The 21644-nt window shown below is 41.5% G+C and overlaps 2 protein-coding genes across 2 annotated transcripts in view; one reads left to right on the top strand and one right to left on the bottom strand.

Annotated features, from left to right (window-relative positions):
- Window positions 1-5887, bottom strand: part of setbp1 (SET binding protein 1) — a 34938-nt gene extending 29051 nt beyond the window's left edge. Inside the window, exon 1 of the mRNA XM_084359110.1 lies at window positions 5076-5887. The gene's annotated coding sequence lies outside the window, so the exon portion shown is untranslated. The remainder of the gene's footprint in view (window positions 1-5075) is intronic.
- Window positions 5888-14613: 8726 nt separating this feature from the next.
- On the top strand, window positions 14614-20827 carry cdk7 (cyclin-dependent kinase 7). The gene is made up of 12 exons (XM_084360430.1): window positions 14614-14737; window positions 14970-15029; window positions 15124-15157; window positions 15261-15328; window positions 15421-15489; window positions 17228-17338; window positions 17461-17579; window positions 17923-18022; window positions 18114-18200; window positions 18300-18449; window positions 19521-19659; window positions 20372-20827. The coding sequence occupies exons 1-12, from the start codon at window positions 14672-14674 to the stop codon at window positions 20401-20403; spliced, it is 1035 nt and encodes a 344-aa protein (XP_084216556.1). The 5' UTR covers window positions 14614-14671; the 3' UTR covers window positions 20404-20827.
- The last annotated feature ends 817 nt before the right edge of the window (window positions 20828-21644 follow it).

The following is a 21644-nucleotide window of genomic DNA, read 5'->3' on the forward strand; positions in this document are numbered from 1 at the left end:
TCCAGGGAATCCCATCAGTCAATATGACATGAGGCATGACTGAGCTGGAAGTGGGGAATGCTGTCTCACACACTGAGCTTAGACTGACACCATTTAGACTGATGTGAACTCAGACTACACCACTACCTGCGGACATGACTCAAGTAAAAGCTTACAGACTTACAACAACCTTAGAGCACACAAAGGTTTACAGCATATAAACTTGTATACTGTATAGTATTATTACCTAACCTGAGGTGGGTAACAAATTACCACTTCCTACCTTCTGCTAATACACTCTGACATGGTTACTGTAGGGATTTTACACTATCTGTGTGTATGTGTGTGTGTGTGTATATGGGTTTTCTTTGTGTTCACTCCTGTACCAGCCCACGCTACTGTACTAACAGCTGATCCCGTCATAATACCACACAGCACATGCTTACAGATATAGCCGCTTATCCGTTTAGGTCGTGGGGGCTTGGTTCGCCCTCAACAGGTCGACAGTCAATCACAGAGCTGACACACGCACAGACAGACCACCATTCCACAACCACACCTACAGGCAATTCAGAGCCGCCAATTAACCTGACCTGCATGTCTCTGGACTGAGGGAGGAATCCGGAGCACCTGGTGAAACCCTTTTTGCAAGTTCGAACCTTCTCTCTGTGAGGTGACAGTGCCAACCATTGCACCACCCGTGCTGCCCCATGCTTACAGTGTGATTGAATAATCATAATCCACAGCGGTATTTCAACAAACTCGTCGGTGTTTAAAGACTGCACACAGACTGTGTCCAACCCTGAGGTCAAAGTCAATAGTTAGACATTCTTCTTCTGCATTTGCTAGATTAAATGCAAATGAAAAGGTCTGTTTCTACGAACCCTCTCTTTAGCTGTTAAGTTTGCCAATCTAAAACCACAGTCTTTCAAAGCTGACTCATAAGGGTTATTGATGTAGGTTCTGGTAGCCCCATGGTGGTTAAGTATGAAAAAGGCTTAAAGGACCATAACAGTGGTTTTGCATGTTTCAGCTTATGAACTCCAAATTGCTTATACTCAATACAGCCAACTTTATACTGCCAACCATTTTTCCAAAGCACACTAATAAGTTTTCTGATTGATTTCCTACATTCCTGGAAGTCATTGATTTTCATTCATTACGTGCAGTATGAAAAGGAAAACAAAACTGCAGTCTTTGGTCTGCTTCAGTTTTATGTCAGAGTCACATTATTTTGACATGGTAATACATTTAGGAGGAGCGACTGCGAGCAGGACACTACCAAATGCCCATTACTCTATACATTTTTATCGTTTGTCTTTGTTTGATTTCATGACGCGCTTTTGGGCAGTGTAAAATCTCTGGAAAAAAACTCTGAAAACAGATCTCCAGAACAGACCCTGCTCACTGCATAACCACACAACAGCAAGGGTTACGTCATAAATAAATAGGGCTTAATGTTGAGTTTGACAGAGTATCTATCTCAAGAGAGAGAGTTGAATGGGGTTTTCATAACCCATTAAAATCAATGGAAACCACTGGCTGCCTGGAAGTTAGCAAATCAGTCCAAAAACGTATGGTATGCACAGTATAGGCTATTTGGATTTAATGGGCTAAAACATGCAAAAACCACCACTGTGGTCCCTCAATAACTTTAAAGTATTCAACGTTTAAGAAAGAGAGTTAGTTCAGACTCAGTCCTGACCTGATCGTACAGTGCCCACATGACCATGTTTGGTCCTCCAGGAACCTCCCAGTCACTAATGTCAGCTTGGTGACTCGCCCTCATGGCATGTGTGAAAGCCACCCTGTCTGTCATGTGACTGTCAGGACAATGACAGGAAAAAGAGACAGCTGCCAACCACAACATCACACTCACATTCACACACATCAAAAAGAAGGCACTTTAGGGGGCGCTCTTAAGACTCATTCACTGCCCCCTCACAGCTATCACCCAGTATGACAACAAAATGGCATCATACATTAGTACAATATTCATTCGAGGCCATTACTGTGTAAACTACTTAGCTGGGTCATGACCATTCCTCCTCCCTCCCTGCTTGGTGCCCTAAGCTGTGTTAGTTCTCTGTTACTGGCAGACAGGCAGAGAGTTTATGTAAGAGTGACCCCTCTTCGGGCCTCCCTCGCCTAGCCTGAGCCTCACTGTCTCCTCTCTCTCTCTCTCTCTCTCTCTCTCTCTTACACACACAAACACACTGAAACACACACACATACACACCTCGACTAGCCTCAGACAGCAGGGTGATTGTAAGAGGCCAGACTCACTGCATAAATAGCTTTATTATGTTCTCAAAACTACCAGCGCTAACCAGCTTCACTCTCAAATAGCATAAGGTCATTGCCTGCGCTGGATGTGAAAGGCTGTGAATGAGACACTCCTCCAACCTTTTGCATTGTCCTTTGAAAACAATTATGATAACACATCGATAATGGAATACAGATGGACAGGACGGAGATGGTGAATGATACAGACAGGCAGACAAAACAGAGGAGTCTGAATGTGAGCAAGAAACACTGGGAGAGGGAGAGAGGGATGGCAGCAGAAACGCAACCTTTTAAGGCTGCATACCCAGCAGCTCAGTGCCTGAGGTGGACTCACAAATAGCTCATACACACATGCAGACAGATGCGCACACACGCACACATTCACACATCCACAAGCACACCAAACGCCCGTGTGATTGCACAAGGTGAAGAGTCTTTTTTCTCCTCTTCTTTGATGTGAGAGTGTAGTAGAGGCTCGGCCATCCCTGGCTGTAGATGAGTATCTCACAGGGATGATGAACATTGTCTGTCTGCCATTTTTGTTTTTCATTTATCTCTTTTTCTCTTTTATACCAGCCCTCTAGTGAAGGGGCAATCACGTAAACCAGTGTTTCTAGAATGATCCAATCTTTGGTCAGAGACAAATCAAAAGGCCCCAGCCTTCTAGTACTTCCAAATCCAGTGGGCACGAGCATGAGTTTTCAAACTGGGATTCTGTTAATGGTTTGCCTCGGAGTAGAGCAAGGTGAAAGAAGCCATCTTTTCCCCGTGTCCACATCAAAGAGCTTATTCCGTTTTTTTAAGTGAACGTTGTGAACTTCCATTTGGACATGAAATGCAAAATAAAACCCTTTCTCTCTCTGGCACAAGCATGTGTTCAGCTATAGGGCAGCTAGAAGGACAGTCATAAAGTGCCATGTGTGGGACAGCTATAATAGAAAATGATGGCCTTGCAGCCGTTCTGTGCAGTTCCACACGCGCACACTCCTCTGGATGAGCCATATGCCAGGTAGCACTAAAACCATCCTCACCTAACTACCCCGCAGAAGCAGATGAATGTTAAACCATTTTAACTGCAGCAGAAGCCACAAAATGGCTGTCAGCAAAAACACCTCCCCTTCTCCCCAACTGTCTTCCTCCTTCCCCTCACCTCACCCCCCCAACCTCTGTTCTCTCCCCTCTTCTCTGTGCTACCTCTTTCCCTTACCCTCCACCTCCTACCTCTCCCCTCCTCACTCACTCTTTCTGTGTGCTCTGCCAAAAGGTGCTCCAGTGCTGATATTCTGTTAAGAGAGCCTGCCAACAGTTAGATTTGTCCTTGGATCCCATTCACATTCCCTCCTCCCCCTCTCTGTGATCCTATTTCGACCCGTGGTATCCAGCTCAGAAGGGGATACACCTAATCGATTTCTCATGCTTTAATTTAAAGGTGGCATGGGCATCTCATTACCTAATAGGGGTTTTAATAGCCCGCTTCATACTTTTGCGCCGCAAAATCCCTGCCAGCTTCAACTCCCCCAAAATCTGTTAACAAGACAAGATCGATGGTTCCATCCGAGTCTGAGTAACCTCTATTATCCATCCCTCAACCCCATTTCTTTCCACCTAGTCACGCACTTCTCTTACAATTGCCTCTCCTCTCGTGCCCTTGTTCATCGTTTTCATCCAGTGCTCATTTCCACACCTTCATTCCCATTTATCCCCGAGACCTGACTATTTTCCTACACTTTCCTGACTCATTCAGGCTTGTCTATTTATCTCCTGGTGCTCTGCTTGTGACTGATAACAGTGGCATTCTGCCATTCACTTGCAGCTCTCACCTTCCTCCATTCACTTCCAGCCCTCATCCTTCTCCACACATGGCCATCACTTTTGGCCACGCTGGATCTGACACCCACGTGAAACTGACCAGCTATTGATAAATGCAACCAGGGTTGTGTAGCCAACTGCATGCAACGTGGAAGTCACATTTGTATGTATGCTGGCACCTCTGCACTGATGCTACGGCGGCATGTGAGGACTCAACAAACACAAAATAAACCAACATGAATGCAAAGCGAGAAACGCAACACGCTCCCTGCATACCGAGTGTGCGTCAACATGCAACTTCCCCAGCATCATTCCATGACATGTGTCCCTCTGCAGCTCCTGTAACTCGACCAGAACCGATAGAAAAACCACATTCAACCAAAACGCTTTGAAACATTCCATACAGTCAAATGTGACATAACTCATGACAGGCTGGAGGAGTACAAACCATCTGCCTGCTGCCTGTCACAGACTGTGATGCTATGTGATGGACTATCAATGTCAATGAAGATGCAGGAGGTCCACCTCAGTGGAAAAACATTTTCAACTGAGAGCGTAAACAGCTTGGTGGAGCTGCTCCTTGACCAACCTGTAGTGGACACTTCATCCCATTGACCTAATTAGCTGTTTTATCTTACTGCCACCTAATTACCAAGGTATTACACAGTGAGAATGGAGGGAGCCTGAGTGGTACAGCATTGTTTGGGGTGGTCTGTGTGTACGTGCGACAATGTGCGCATGGTGGTGTGAGTGTGTGCACGCGTGCGTGTGTTTAGTCGAATTTGTTGGAATGTTACTACAAGCACACAATTAATGTCAATTAAAGGGTAAAAATGGACGTCATATTAAAAAACACACACATCTATAAAGGCGGCATGTAAAACGCAAACACGTAAGGCAGACGCACACAGCAGCTAATATTACATTATGAAAACATTAACACATTTACAGCAGAGGTGTACTCAGGTGTGGAATGTGGCCAGTCAACCGGGACTACTTACCCATGTCTAATGTTGTCACACACTCGGCTCTAACGTGTAAATATTTTATCAAGATCATTTACAATCCATTTAGACACATTTTACACGAGCGACGGATGGGATGACAGCCTCCCGGGGAGCTGTCAAACGGTGCCAGGATATATGTAGATATTTTTTTGACAGAAAACCCCGAGGAAAATGGCGTCAACGGTGCTTTGGAAAAGAAAAAAAAAAAAAACGCGAAAATAGGATTTGCAGCCGATCTGATGACAGAGGCAGGTAGCCGCACAGGGGGAAAAAAAAAATCCAATCGGAAACTTGGCGCTTCTGTTCAATTCCTCGCAGAAATCAGATCTTTAGAGACTCTCGCGGATTGACCCGTGTGGTGGGGAGCCGCGGCGGTGCAGAGTGCGCCTCCGATGCCTTGCAGGATCGCTGGTCACTCGGGGAGCTGCACAGCGCTGAGATCCCTCGCAAATCCGCTACTCGGTTGGTAGGGGAGGAGGGGGGGGGAGCAGGACTATTACTGCAGTCAAAACAAGCCCGCATCCGACTACAAGCCTAAATCCAGCGGGAAAATGTCCGCGACAAGACCGCGCTTTCAGCCGTCAGTACGGGAGACTGGGGAGCCGAGGCAGGAGACGGTGGTTAGGGTCGCTTTCCCTCGCCGGTTGCATCGGATCAGGGTTTTCTCGCTCTCTCGCTCTCTCTCTGTCTCACTCTCTCTCTCTCTCTGCTTTTCCGATCGGTGAATGTCAGGTCCCGGAGCCTGGTGTCTGGTAATGATCTCACCCAGCAGACTGAAAGCTCTGGCCGAGCAGAGCAGAGCGGAGCAGAGGAGAGAGGAGAGGAGAGAGGAGAGGAGGAGCGACATCGCCTCCACCTGGCAGCACTCACGCTTAGCGCGTCTCCTTCATTTGCAACCTTCCCTTAATTCCCATGGCCCTATCATGTGGGACTATAGGCTCCTGCAAAGGGGGGAAACAACATCTGGCAAAAGGCCTGTTGTTTTGACTGAGTCACTGCTGTAAGGACGGAGTGGTGTTCTGCACTTTTTTTTTTTTTTAACAAATTCAGGTCATGCATGACTGCATGCAGAACTTTTATAGCCTAGTAATTGTTCTGCATATGTGCAGGCTCAGTCACTGGTATGTTTTTATTTACACAGCCTGGCAAACTTCCTATTTAGGCCCACTTATCTTCTCTTTTAAACTTGAAATTTGGACATCACAATCTTCTTCCTCTTCCCACTGCATAAAACAATCTGCAGACTGAACTTAAATTTAGAGTATTGTCCTACTGAACAAGCTATGGTGAAATCCCTCGAGTCCAGCCTGATTATTTAAGTGTTATTCTCTGTAATTTACAGTTGCAACTCTGTTTCTGCCACTCTTGGCCAGGTCTCCCTTGTAGAAAAGAGACTAAAATAGAGTGTGACACTGAAATAGTTATTTTCACATATATATGGATTGGCTAAGAGTTCATATATGAATATTGAATCTAGGTTTAAAGAGGCCTGAAATAGAAACAGAAATTAAATGAGACTTTTCAAGGACAATGAACAGATGTTGAGTTTAACAACTCGAAGGCTTGAGCACTGGACAGTCTGGTATGGGTCCGTTTCACTTTGCTGCCAAATTGACCAGATAATAGGCTAGTTTAATACCGCAGCATACCAGCCAGACTTCATTTGAACAGCCATGGTCCTTTTGGTAAAGTTCCAGGCATAAACGTGGAAGAAAATCAATTTGTCCAGCACCATACTCAACTTAATATTGAATTTTCCTGGCCAAGATAGCAGCACCACATAGCCCATAACATACAACACAAAGCTTGTAAAACATAACAGACAATGAAGAGATTAATTACAGTTAAGTACAGGAAACACATAAGATAAAACAGAGCAAGTACGATTGCTTAGATATTAATATAACAACAATTAATGTAATAGATTAGCAGTAGATTAGAATTCTTTTAAAATAAATGCATAAAATGGATGATTAAAATCCTAATTAGCCTATCCATGACCAGATTTCCTCTGATTACAAAGAGGATGTATTTTAGATATAAGAAAGTATATGATTAATGGTTTCACTCTCCTCATCTACAATAAACAGTTATGTAACCCTCATCCGAGGCATAACTAAATACGTCAATCTGTCAGATGCTCTATTGCGTCCTCGGGGGAGTTCTTACATGACACCTTTTGCAAACCTGTGGGTTTATCTATAAATAAACTTGATCACCTTTCTCTTAATAGGAAAAGGCTTGCCCATTAACCACAACTACTGGAATGACTTAAGATGATGTCATTTGACAGGCAGAGTATAATTCAATTGAACATGTGTGTGCAGTGAGTCAGAAGTTGCAACAACACACTCTGCTGACACGTTAGCTTCAGGGAAAGATGAGGTGGGTGTGAATGGGGCTGAGTGAATGAATAAAGGTGAAGTGTGGACCTGTGTGTGTGTGTGTGTGTGTGTGTGTGTGTGTGTGTGTGTGTGTGTGTCTGAGTGTGTGTGTGTGTGTGTGTGTGTGTATTGGTGCTTTCCCCTTAATATGTCACGTTACAGCACGGTGGAAAACCTACATCAACCGGCCCTGAACAAGCCACAGTTGTTCCATTAATTCATCTTTGTCACAAATTGTGTTTATATCGTGCCTCCATGCAAACCTTGACCTTCCTTGTATGGAAAACATCCTTTAACATTAACAAGCAAATGCAAATGATGTCAGATGACCTTTCTCTCTTGGTGCCCCACAGTTACTCACTGTTACTCATCCCTTGCATTTGTGTGTGTGTGTGTGTTCTGGATATGAGTGTGCATGCCCATGTGTAGAACACCCACTGGGAGGTATTTCATTAGCCGGGGCGGTATTTGTGATTATGTGCTCAGTAGCATGTAAACACTCAGCACAGTTTCAAACTTGTAGTTAAATTTTGCAGTGCCATCAGTGGTTTGGGTGTTGCTGCCTTTCACTTCCCCTGCTGTGGCACATTGACAAGATTCAGAAACGTCTTATGTGTATATGTGTATAAGTGTGTGTAAACTGTGTTTAGAGACCTTATTGGGTGTGTTTTCATAACAATGTCACTGTTTATTGCTGATTTCTCCACTTGGGCATGATGGGACCAGTATTGTATTGCTGCATGTGTGTTTGTGTGCATTTTACTTCTATCTTTATTTGAACATTTAATTGTAGATAAACCTTTTGAGTGGCACCATCTTCTTTTTGAAGGGGTCCTCCTCAGTCACAAAACATGACAAATATTTAAACAATGTTTTAAAAAATACATAAATTACAGTAATGATAATACATGAAACAATCCAATGACACAAAACAAGCAACATAGTAACATTAACAAGGACATACATATAAAGGCTCATTCCCCATCCCAAAACACAAATCTACTACATCTGTTACAAGCAGTGTTGTAAAAAGTACCCAAAGGTTGTTACTTAAGTAAAAGGAAAGGGATATTGTGTTAAAATGAGTACTTTGGTAAAAGTAAAGTCACCCATACAAATAGTACTTGAGTCCTTGAGTCTTAAAGTAAAAGTGAAAGTAAATTCTACATATATTTACATAATATATGTAAAGTAGTAGTAGTAGTATATATAAACTGTGTATGGGTTGACTGGATCTGATATTCAGTATTTTTTAATTATTATTTATTATTTGTCTTTTTTTTTCATCAGATTTCCGATAAAAAATAAATGATTTAAAGATGCACTTCTTTTGCTCTGATGCAGTGTGTAACTAGTAACCAAATGTATCAAATATATTGAGTAAATAGTACAATGTTTGGCTCAAAATGTAGTGGGGTGGAGGAATAAAGTAGCAGAAAATGGTAATACTCAGGTACAAATACCTCAAAATTGTACAGTACTTGAGTAAATATATACGTAGTAACATTACATCACTGTTTTTTTGGTTAAAAGTGGCATCTGTGTAAAAAAAACTAACAAGAAATATAAATAAATGAACAGCAGAGTGTGAAACAATGTGGCCCGATGTCTTGACAATGATAGTAGGGTCAGTGAAGGACTACAAACAGCTGGATTTAATTGGCTTGGCTTTAGGGTTTCAGAGAACAGAAACATAATTTGACTCAAAAATACATTTTAAGCCCTCACAAATATAGAATAACAAAACAGTGTGTGTACGTGTGTGTGTGTGTGTGTGTGTGTGCTCACATTCATGTGTGTCTATTGATTTGGGATGTGTGCAAGAATACAAAGAGACCCCTGAGAGCGAGGGGTCAACAGCTGCTCCCCAACAGCCAATCAATTGCAGTGTATCAGTAAACATTACACACAGACACACATGCACACACACACACACACACGGACACATACAGACGGCACTCTGTTCTCGAATCTGTTGCCATGGATACCAGATACAGGCAGCCAAGAGGGAGCAGTTTTCCAGCTTAAACTGTAAATATTGAATTATGATGGGGAGGAAAGAGACAGCAGTGTAGGGCAACGTTCCTGCCTGAATGATCTAAATATCTAGATAATCCTTTCATCTCTATTCACCGCTACAGGAAATCTGGTGCATCATTCATGTTCATCAAGTTCAACAAAAAAAGATCAATCTGTCCTCCTGATCTAGCCATTTATCTAACTCTCTATTACAGACTGAGTGGTGCCCTCATTCCTTCATCTCTCCCTGTCTTTTTGTCTGGAAGATTCCCTCAAGTGGGACGCAAAGTAAATGCTTCCCCGTGCCTGATTTGCAATACATAAAAGCGGATCTCATTCAAGCCACTTTACCAAATGCTAAAGCTTTTATGTGGCATCAGTGCCACTGTGGTTTCATCTATGGGGAGAAAGGAGATGGAGAGATTGAGATGAAGAGGTGAAGATGGAGAAGAATGATTTAACGATTAATTTGGCAAATGTTTTAAGTGGGGCCACTGGAGAGAAAAATTGAGAGAGGGGTAGAAAAGAGGGACTCTGAAGGAGAATGTCAATAATTGGTTTGTTGTCTTTATGAATAATAAAAGCAGTGGAGTCAGCAGAGCTGGAATGATAATAGCACACTGATATTCATAACAAAGCTACAGCACTTGACTGTGCCGGGAAAGAGAGCAGCGAGAGTCGACGTGCTAACCTTGAGCTGACATTGCAAGCAGGAGAGACTCACGTTCAATCAATGAAGGGCTTTTCTCAGGGAGTCCACTAATCTCACAGGGCAGCAGAGGGTTCATCAGAGCTGAGAGACCCCTGGGACTGACAGAGGTAATGGGGTTAGCTGAGAGAGGTGGAGAGGGAGTGCGTGTGTGTGTGTGTGTGTGTGTGTGTGTGTGTGTGTGTGTGTGTGTGTGTGTGTGTGTGTGTGTGTGTGTGTGAGTGTGTGTGTGTGCGTGTGTGTGTGTGTGTGTGCGCGCAGGTTGGAGAGGTTCGCTGTGAGCAAGACAGTGACAGCATACAAGGAACATGCAATTGTGTGTGAGATAACCTGCACTTGATACAGATGTGCGTAACACGGGTGCGTCTGTGCATGTGTGTGTTAGACGGAGCAAGGGCCATGTTGATAGAGTGAGGAGTTAATGGGACGTGTGACAATGCTGATTACTGAGGCCTCAGTGATCTGCCTGGGTTAATGAAGTAAATGACTCCTTGGACAACACACCAGTGGGGCTATCTTCAACTCCTGATACACTCAGATAAACCAGTCTGGCCTTCTCTTCTCCCTCATTTACCTCCTAAAGATGCCTGGCTTGAACACCCTGCTGCCCTTAGTTGCATGAGATTCATTCACTGTACCCATGGTGTCCATCCTGAGACACCTTTTACACATATCCTCTACTTGTATCCTCCAAATGCTTGACTATGAAATGAGACAAAAAAACCAAAACTGAACATATAGGCAGGACTTACGACAAGCTGCTCAGGCACACAGTGAACAATCATTCTGAATGATTATAGTGGCCACCTGCAGTTTGCACATGCAGCTATACTTGCATATACAATGCTGCACACACACACACAAATGGAGAGAAAGAGTTATTGCACGACTTTGTTTTCCATTTGGGGCCGAGATGGAGATTCTTCTAATGAGGGCGATAACGATGTCTGTGAGGAAATGCCGACCGGAACAAAACAACAACACAGATGGGAGCGTAGACAACAACAAAGACAGCCCTAAATGTAGTTGACTATGGACTCCCTGCTGGCTCTGTCTATGTGAAGAGATGACACTGTGCCCATCCCCCTGCTACTTATAGGGACATTATCATAATGTTGTCTCTGTATGAGCCAAGCTATCTAGTGGGCTCATCTTGAAGTCCTCCACAAGCCCTGGTGTATGTATGCTGATGCCTCAGATGCTGGAGGAAGACGGTGGTGAACAAAACAAATTCTGCCCTAATATTTATTCAAACTGACAGTTCTGGCATCTAACAATGCAGCCCAGGACTGACAGCACCAATTTGATGAATCTCTGCGTTGGTTGTAAACAAACGGCAGCAAGGAAGATAATGATTGTCCTTCTGTTTGTCCTTCTGCTTTCTTATTGTCTTGTCACTGCACTCAGTGTCTGTGAAGAATAAATGTGAAACGGGCAAAGTGAATCGTGTTGTGGACTGCGAGTGGTTCATGTGTTGCAGTAACTGCCACAAGTAAGACACATTTGAGTTCAAATCCTGGTTTATATGTTGACAAAAATATAACTAATAAAACAAGCAACGGGTTAGGAGTGCCAGCATCTATTAGGAACAAGAATAACAAATAATTAGTTCTGAGAAATAGATATTGTTTGTCATGGCTTGTGTGAACCTTCACACCTCAAACATCCACCCTACAACATCCTGTTGTGTTATAACTGTGCATGTGGTCAGATACAGCTGCATTTGTGTGTGCGCGTACGTATGTACGTGTACGTGTGTGTGTGTGTGTGTGGGCCTGTGTGAGAGAGTCAGAAGTCGAAACAAAGAGGAAAACTCCCTAGGTGTCAGAACATTGCCACTTCCCCTGAGACCCCGTGAGTAAAATGAGGACAGAAACATACAGCAGGCATATGATACAGCACTGACAGCAATAGCGCTGAATCATTTTTCTGAGTGTATCAAAGTTCCTTTTAAACATGACCTTTCCAATGTATTGACCTAATAAAGGTCATATAATATGACTAAAATGTCGATTTGAGCAATAGATGAAGTGGCCTAACACTCATCAGATTTTTAGATCTTGTCTTCTGCATTTTGACGTGTTATGCATGGTTTGTAGGTGGTGGTGGTGGTGGTGGCGGCTCATAACAAATCTGATTGCCAGTTGTTAGTGTGTGTAACAGAATGTGTGTTTGGCAGGGTGATGCAAAGAGCAGAAGAAGAAGAAGAAGAGGAAATAACTGTAAAAACAAAAGGTCATCTTGAGGGAATGGCCCTATCTTTACTCTCAGAAGACTGACCAGATTATTATCGTAGCTTTACAATCAGTGTACAGTGTGACAGAAGAAGAATGAAGGGGCCACATACCACACACACAAACACACACACACGCACACACACACAAAAGACACCTGGCCTGCATTTGTTGTTTACTGTACATCGTGTGAACACTGCCCCATCTGAAGCTGCTTCCCAGCAGCAGGATGTGGTGGTGCGACACGTCCTCGCTCAATAACACCCACTTCCTATGAGTTTGACAAACAGCCCTGCGGTTTCACTCTCCTCCTGCCCGTCAAACAGAGGTACACACACACACACACACGCATGCACACATGTGCGTGCATGCACACACACACACACACACACCCACACACACACACACACACACACACACACACACACACACACACACACACCAGCTCAACAACATCACCATCTGCTAATGTGACATATAACTAGAGTGAGTTATTGTGCATAATGTTACCCATGCTATCATGAGATTTACTGTGACAAACTGTATAAACGCCACCAGAATCATTTATGTATCCATAACTCAGCTGCCGCTCTCCTCATGCACAGGCTCAGAGAGAGACTGAGGGGAACGAGCACAATGCCCTCAAATCATATCAGAATTAGAGGAGAACATCAATATGTCACATTTGTTTTAGAGCAAGTGATGTAAGTGGGTCTGAGTTATGTCTACCACTGGACAGTTATGTTCCACATTAAGCCTGCCTATATATCCCTAAAGGTTGATGATACAATGCAAGTAAAGACTTTGAGACTCCTCTTCTCTTCTCTTCTCTTCTCTTCTCTTCTCTTCTCTTCTCTTCTCTTCTCTTCTCTTCCCTGCATGGTTGCATGGGCACATACGGTCCTGTCAGTCACATCTGTGAGCTGTCAGGATATGAATGTGCATGCATCTGGGGGGTTGAATGAGGGGTGTATTAGGCCTGCTGATCCTTCACACTCCTCTTGTCAAACTTAACATGAAAATGAAAGTCAGTCGAGAGAGAAAATGTGTGTGTGTGTGTGTGTGTGTGTGTGTGTGTGTGTGTGTGTGTGTGTGTGTGTGTGTGTGTGTGTGTCAGCTAGTGAGGGTCAAAGGAGAAGAGCCATGCCTAATCCTGTGGGATGTGAGGGTATCTGCTGTGTATGGAGATGGGATGTAGAGATGTGTTCAGCGGTGCATGGATCACAAAACCTTCCTAACTGACAGAAGAGACTCCCAAGAGACCGATGTCAAACTGCTAGATGCTAAAAAAGGAAAAAAGAAAAAAGAGAGACTAAATGTGTGGAACATAAGAGTCTTGAAAGTATTGCATATTGCATCATAATTGTGAAATGTTACACGAAATTGAGAGCAGATAGGATTTGTGTCCGTTTTCTTTCATTGATTCAGAAATCAGATCAAAGTACAGAACATAAACTATTTCTTGTTATATTATTATTATTATCATCACTATTATTAATGGTAATACAATTCTTTGTCATAGATAAAAGTTGTGATAAATAGCTTAATAAAAATAGAAAATGTGTTGATAAACAAAAGGCAGTGTAAAAACAGAATCGTTGATAACAGTATACTGTTAGTGCAGACTGATAAATCAAGGATAGTATGTAAACTAGGTGCATTTTTGACAAATTTTCTGCTTCTCTTTAAATAACTTGGCTTGTACTGGTAATCTATACTAGTTGTTTGTATTGTGGTTTTGTTTTGCATTTGTATTGGTCAACAGCAAATGAAAATCTGAAATCTGAAGAATAGTAAAAACAAAAGACTAAAGAATACTTAGAATACATTAAAATACAGTATAAACTTGTTTTTTAAGCTGATCCTGCTAAATACATGTATTTACCTGTAATGTGTTAACAGATCAGATTTGAGCCGAGAATCCTTTAGTTTAATTGTTTAAGAAGTCTAATTAATATTAATTATAATATGCCAAGTTCTTTATTATTATTAGTTGTAATAATAATGTTAACAGTAAAAATGCATGTAAACAATTCCCTGTGAGCCTAAAAACATAATCACATGAAGTTGTTTACATAAACTAGACGTGTTTCTCAAGTAGAGTTCATGCTCTCAGTGTTGGACAAGTTGGACCGGTAGGTGGCGGTGTTGGTCAGTGTAAAACCTCCTTTAACCCGGAAACAGTACTTGCGGACCTTTAACAAGGCAGGAAGTGTCTCCCAATGATAGTGACAGTTAGCTATCATGGCGCTTGATGTAAAGTCCAGATCCAAACGATACGAGAAACTGGATTTCCTCGGAGAGGGTCAGGTAGGTAGAAACGAAAATCAGTGATTTCGGTTTTTGCAGCTGCCCACGTTCCTCTCCTACAGGTTCTGCCCGGGCGCGTGTAAAGCCTGCGAGCAAGCTAACAAGCGTTAGCCGGTTGCTAATGTCAACAAAGCCGCGCTGCTTCATACTGTTGTGCTCTCAGCAGCAGTGATGGTAGAAAATACATGTGTGTGACTCTTTCTGTACTCATTGCTCTGTTTCTCTTCTCCAGTTTGCTACAGTGTACAAAGCCAGGGATAAAACGACTGATACCATAGTTGCCATTAAAAAGGTACAAGAAGTTAGCTTACATTTTATTTCACTTTTATTAGCATCTGTATTCTATGCTGATGCTTAACACCAAGATTGTTTTTGTTTTTCGGCAGATTAAGGTTGGCCACAGAACTGAGGCTAAAGATGGTAAATGCTGACCTCCTGATGACACATATGTAATGTTTTTTACCAAACAGTGCAGTCCACTGTCCTGTTGTTCCTGTTAATGACTTAATTTTCCTATCAACAGGTATTAATAGGACTGCTCTTCGAGAGATCAAACTGCTGCAAGAACTGCATCATCCAAACATCATTGGGGTAGGTAGAATTGGCTTTTGACATTGTGTGTACATATAACTGTGCCTCTAATTTGAACTGAGTGCTAAATGTACTTTGCTGTGTGTTTTTAGTTGCTGGATGCCTTCGGTCACAAATCTAACATCAGCCTGGTGTTTGACTTCATGGAAACAGATCTGGAGGTGGGACAGTTCCTCCTCTCTTTCTGTCTTTGTCTGTCCAGGGAAAGACAAAATAACATGATATTATAATATCTAGTCCCAAACAAGAGCTTACTGAGAAGTCTTCAAATTTTGACTTGGTTAAATTGTGAGGGTCATTTTTTGGTCTGCTTACATTTTCTCACAAACTTTTCCTGACATGAATTTAAGATGTTGTTTTGTAGAACTTTTCATGTGGCTTCACTTCTATTCCCTGAATAGATTTAACTTAACTGAAACCTTTACTTACATTTAGCTAACTAAATAACTTTTCCTGGGAATTATGTTCGTATTAAATACTTTTCGAGAAAAAGCTCTAGTGATTTGATAATTTATTCCACTAACTACACCTTGCCATATAATGCTATTCAGCAGTGCAATTTAATTCAATTCAAGTGGTTTTATTGGCATGCATATGATACAATGCTGACAAAGTATATTAATACCAACTATACAATTAAGTAAACAAAATTATATTATAATAAACAAAATTAGACATAATAATGTGAGCTATAAACATACAATATAAGATATAATAAACGGAGGACAGATTAGTTTAATTATTATTAATTGATATTAATTATAAGTCAATATTAAAATACAATTCTGCAGATTTTGTAGGCCAAAACCATAAACTGCAGGTCCTTCACCTCTTGAGCTGGATTACATTATATTGAAGAGATGTTTTATTATCTTGCATTAAGTTATTCTACAGTATTATTAATATGGCTGTCTCTGTATGGAGATGTACATCAATTACTCATGATAATCAAAGACATTGTAAAAGAGCATGTTGCATTTTAATTAGTGGGCCACCTTATGAAAATGTTATAACTTCCCCTTAGTAGAGATCAGGGAGAGAGCATTGCAAAGTTGGGTTTCATTGTAGTGATTTTGTGTTTGACAAATATTACTTTAAGTGTGTGGAACCTGATAGTTATCGGTTTGCTGTTGTGTTCAGTGACCATGAATAGCAGAGCAGGCCAAAGGATAAATGAATAGATGAATATGAACTGTGATTTAGAGGTGTAAGGTCAGGTGACATCCAGAGTAGCATAGAAAATATGACCAGGATGACGAATATAGCCGTGTGAGTGCCTTCTCCAAACCATTAAGTGGTTCTACAAGGTCACTGACACTTTTATACTTTTCCCCACCTCCCCCTCTGGTTTGTCTTAACACACAAGGCTCCAGATGGGCACCCACCACCGATACATCAGACGATGCAAAACAAGATAAGCACGCTTCAAGGAAAAATCAATACCACTCTGCTCTTGGCTCTCACAATGAATTGACGCCATTAGCGTCTCTCTGACAGACAGACAGACCAGACACGAGGATGAAATATGATGCACGTCTAATTACCAGTGCAGAAAAGCTATGTTTAGACTACATGCTTAGATATTGCTGTATGAGCTTATGAGCTACAGTTCAATGCTTTTATTGCCAATAGCATATATAAGGATTCTGAAGCCTGTGTTTTTGGAGCTGACGGAAAAATAGAAATTCTCGGCTAGAGGTTGAATCTGAAATGTGCTACCTGGCTTGGCTCCAGCTGTGTGTGGCTTTAATTATCTTATCAGCTCTCATATGAGTAATTTAATTTTGATGTGAAGCCTGCAGCTATGTATAAACATTGAATAATGAATGCAGATTATTATTTTTAAGATATCAGGCTTTACTTAATCTTCTTTGTGTTTGTTATGTTTTTTTTTTTTAGGTGATCATCAAAGATACTAGCTTAGTCCTGACTCCAGCCAACATCAAAGCCTACATCCTCATGACTCTGCAGGGATTAGAGTATATGCACCAACACTGGGTCCTGCACAGGGTAAGAGCAATTCTACTTCACGCATGCGCGCGCGCACACACACACACACACACACACACACACACACACACACACGCGCGTAAAGAGTCGGTAATGTACACTTTGCCACTTTGTATTTCCAGGATCTGAAGCCCAATAATCTGCTGTTGGATGGTAACGGAGTATTGAAGTTGGCTGATTTTGGTTTGGCCAAAGCATTTGGCAGCCCCAACAGAGTCTACACTCATCAAGTTGTTACCAGGTGTGTGCCATTTTTACATTCTCCTGTTTTTTGTTACACGTGTTGGAACTATCCTGCAGCAGCACACATAGATTCATTGAGATAAATAAATCCTCATGTGCTTAATTTGATTAATATTGGTTAATAGCTAAATGTATCACATGAGCAGATCAGTTTGTGACTGGTTAAGACGTCCCAGATTGTAAATAAATTGTTAGACCCATGAATAGCAGCAAACTGTCTTCTCGTAAGCTTCATTTCTAGTTTAACAGAATTACTCTTCTTACCCGAAGAGTAATGTACTGTGTGTGGCTGTTTAAGAGTTAGAAAATGTAACTCTCTGTGTTAATTCATCCTTTCCTAGGTGGTACCGTTCCCCCGAGCTCCTGTTTGGTGCCAGGATGTACGGTGTGGGTGTTGACATGTGGGCAGTGGGATGTATCTTGGCAGAGTTGCTCCTTCGGGTATACACACCTCACTTCAAAGAGATATTCACACATTATCCACAATCAGGAATGCTCTTATTTTTGTTTCCATCTCTGTCCTTTGCTGTAGATACCATTCCTTGCTGGAGACTCAGATCTTGACCAGCTGACCAAGATTTTTGAGGCTCTTGGGACACCCACAGAAGAGACATGGCCTGTTGGTATCTGTTTTTCTCTCCTGTGATATACATTTTTGTTTTTACTTGGTCAAATGTGAGGATGACTGTCTACATTTATTTGTCAAATATCTCTGCAGGGAGTGAGTAGTCTACCAGACTATGTTTCCTTCAAAATATTTCCTGGCACACCTCTGGAACATATATTTAGTGCAGCTGGAGACGACCTACTAGAGCTGCTACAAGGCCTCTTTACCTTTAACCCCTTGACGAGGACCACAGCTACACAGGTAACACACCACTAGCACAGTAGCCATTCTCCATTTTGGCAGAGTAATTGCAATTAGTAATGGCAATTGTGTGCAGACATTGAAGAGCAAAGGCTTGGGACCATTTTACATGTTCAGTTTTGAGGAAATGAAACAAATGAGGGGGTTTTTTTGTTTTTTTTTACTATGTTAAAGTGTTCTTACGTTTAATGATTACAATTAGTTATGTCTGTTTAGATATGTATGTAATATTTAAATACACGTTTTGCGAGGTACATTTTCTATTATATATAGCAGGTTCTGAGTGAATTCGGTACAAGACGGTGGTAAACATTTCAGTAAATAATTTCCCTGGCAGTGTTGTAAAAAGTACCCAAAAGTCATACTTGATTAAAAGTGTTAAAATAACACCTTCTGTAGAAGTGAAACTCACCCACACAAGTAAAAGTACTAAAGTATCCAAGGAACAATTACAAGTAAAAGTAAATTATACATATATTTAAATGCATGTATATAATGTATATGATGGCTCATCAGATCTGATTTTCAGCATTTTTCTGATTATTGGAATCTTTTTTTAATCTGACGTTGATCAAATTAATTAATTTTAAAAAGTTGCTAGTTTGGCTCTGATGCAGCGTAACTAGAAGTAACTAGAAACTAAAATTATCAGATAAATGTGAGGTAAAAGGTACAATCTTTGCCTCCAAAGTGGAGTGGAGAGCAATTATAAAGTAGCAGAAAAACATATACTAAGTATCCGTACCTCAAAATTGTACCTGAGTAAATGTATTTCATTACAGTCCATCACTGCCTAATGATGAGTTTGTTCAACATGGCATCTCTTTAATCAACACATTTCATCTAGAGTTATCCAGAAAATGTTGTTTGTTGAGCAAACAAAAGTTTCTTTACAGCATGAAAGCTAAATTAAAACAGAGGAGCAATAAAAAAGGACAAGATTCTAACAAGGAATAAAACAACAAATGGTTTAAATGTTTAAATGTCTTTGTCTTCAAAATGTAGTTTCCTTCAAACTCTTGCCCATATGCAGCTGATGACGTGTTTATACTCTTGTCTGTTGCTCTCCAGGCTTTGAAGATGAGGTACTTCAGTAATCGACCTGCTCCCACTCCTGGTCCCCAACTCCCCCGACCCAACTGTTCAGTTGAGGCCCTGAGGGAGAAGGAAACAGTCGGGCTTAAGAGGAAAATCGAGGGCCTGGACACAAGTAATCATCACACATTGGCCTGTACTTGCCATGTATACATTATCCACCAAGTTTATTTATATACACATAGTCAAATAAAGCTGGTCAGTATCAAAACTGTTTAAATTGCGGTTTTAGCAGCAAGAAGGGAAAGTGTCTGCAAAAAATGTTTGAGGGCAATTTTTGAAAGGAGCTGGAAATTTCAGAACATCTGACTCAGACCAAACTTCCATATAGAATGTTGTGAATTTAAGCCACGTGAACTGTTCCTCCTTGTTCTCATGGTTATGCACACTACAGTCATTAATCCAGACTGCAACTTGATTCAACCTAGCAATTCAAAGGGTGTTGGCTGCACATTTAACTGCAGTAGGAAATTCAGAATGTAGTGAAGAAGAACACACACGCACACACATGCAGACAGTTTAGTGGATTGTGGTGGAGTATGTTTTACTGGAGGAGGACCTTGGTGTTTCTGGGAGGTTCAAAGCTTTTCCAGCTCCTGCTGTGGTTTGGAAAATATAAGGGTTGACTTTATGCTATGCTCCATGCTACAGTACATTACAGAGAGAATTTCTGAATACTTACAGTAGATGGAAACTTTAGTGGTCAGCAGATTGCTCATTACAGGCTTGTTTCACTTGCACATGTAGTGTAGATACATGATTTGGCTGTATTTTTCTGTAGTGCTTGTTTATAATGTTTTTAATAACAGTCGTAATGTTATTTGCAGATGTGATGATGAAGAAGAAGCTGATTTTCTGACCAGATGGGACCTGGTAAATCCGATGATCACCATCTTCACACCGCGTGGCTCAGCTTTCCCGCATTGCTCAGGATTGTCCACTGGAATGAAAAACAAAATAACAAGTTCAAATCCAGCAGTGGACGTGGTTGTCTCTAGGACATTTTAGAGATTGTAGCTGTTACATCAGTTAAAAAATTCTGCTTGAAGTAACCAAGTTGCTGCTGTGCTCAGCATTCCTTTGAATGATGTCCAACAGAGACTGTCTGGTCAATAGTGTCGGCTCTGGTCTTTCTCCATTGTAACAATGATGCCTAAGCTCTGGGAGCCTTTTGGAATATGTCTATTTATGTGACTGATGAAAACAACCAAACTAGCTAGCCTGATTTATTTCCTGTATTTTTATTTTTTGTATGTAAGACCAATAAATGGTGCATATGCATATATGGGGATTTCCTCCTGTGATGTGGTCATGGTTGAGAGACAGTCTGAGTCTCTTATCTAATTACTTTAACACACTATGAAAAAAGAATTACACGCTGTACTTAATTATGACAAGAGTCCCTCAGTCTTGGTCTGATACACTCTGGCCTAGTTATTACTCGGTCTCTGGAAGTTTTGACTACAGCACTGATGACACCTGTAGAGTCCAATGAATACAGGCTGATTTCATTTTAGGAGTATTCACACAGTCTGCAGTCTTTTTCACCTGTACGAGTGGACAGAAATAGACTTGTGGTTTATTTACTCAGCATGAGAAAGAGGTGTGTATTTTCCCTGACTGTGTGTGCTTATGTGGCATAAGCCATGCCTTCAGGGCAGACAGGGTGACGCTAGGCTCGACTGTGTCAAATAACAATGTGCCACCAGACATATATTTCTCTCCCTGTCCTTTGTCTTCAACTTTACTGTGATCCAATGCAGTGTGACATGTCAGAAGCCTGATGCTCCAGCAGGCGATCTGCTGCCCTTTTGGTTTTCTGTCAAACAGGATCAGATTAGAGAAGGAGACAGCAGAGGAGGGAGTGTGTCACAGCTGAAAAAATCAGTCTTTATATTTAATCAAATCTATTTCTTATTCTATAACAAAAGCCAGTGCAGATTTGTATTATGTCGTCTGCTTCAGTGCTCACATGACATGACAGAAGTTATGTCTGATTTTACAAAAAATCGCAAACATAATTGTGCAAGTTGTACCATCCACTCATTTAGTGTGACCACGTTCTGGATCTGAGCAGAGAGGGTCGTGGATTGGAGGTCA

The sequence above is a fragment of the Pagrus pagrus genome (genome assembly GCF_965226575.1).
Source record: "Pagrus pagrus genome assembly, chromosome: 8".
Lineage (NCBI taxonomy): Eukaryota > Metazoa > Chordata > Actinopteri > Spariformes > Sparidae > Pagrus > Pagrus pagrus.

Excerpts from the sequence above, each read along its gene's own strand:
- cdk7 (XM_084360430.1), top strand. The coding sequence starts at position 14,672 with ATGGCGCTTGATGTAAAGTCCAGATCCAAACGATACGAGAAACTGGAT. Across the intron at positions 14,738-14,969 it reads ATTTCCTCGGAGAGGGTCAG|TTTGCTACAGTGTACAAAGC; the intron begins GTAGGTAGAAAC and ends TCTCTTCTCCAG. Across the intron at positions 15,158-15,260 it reads CAGAACTGAGGCTAAAGATG|GTATTAATAGGACTGCTCTT; the intron begins GTAAATGCTGAC and ends TCCTATCAACAG.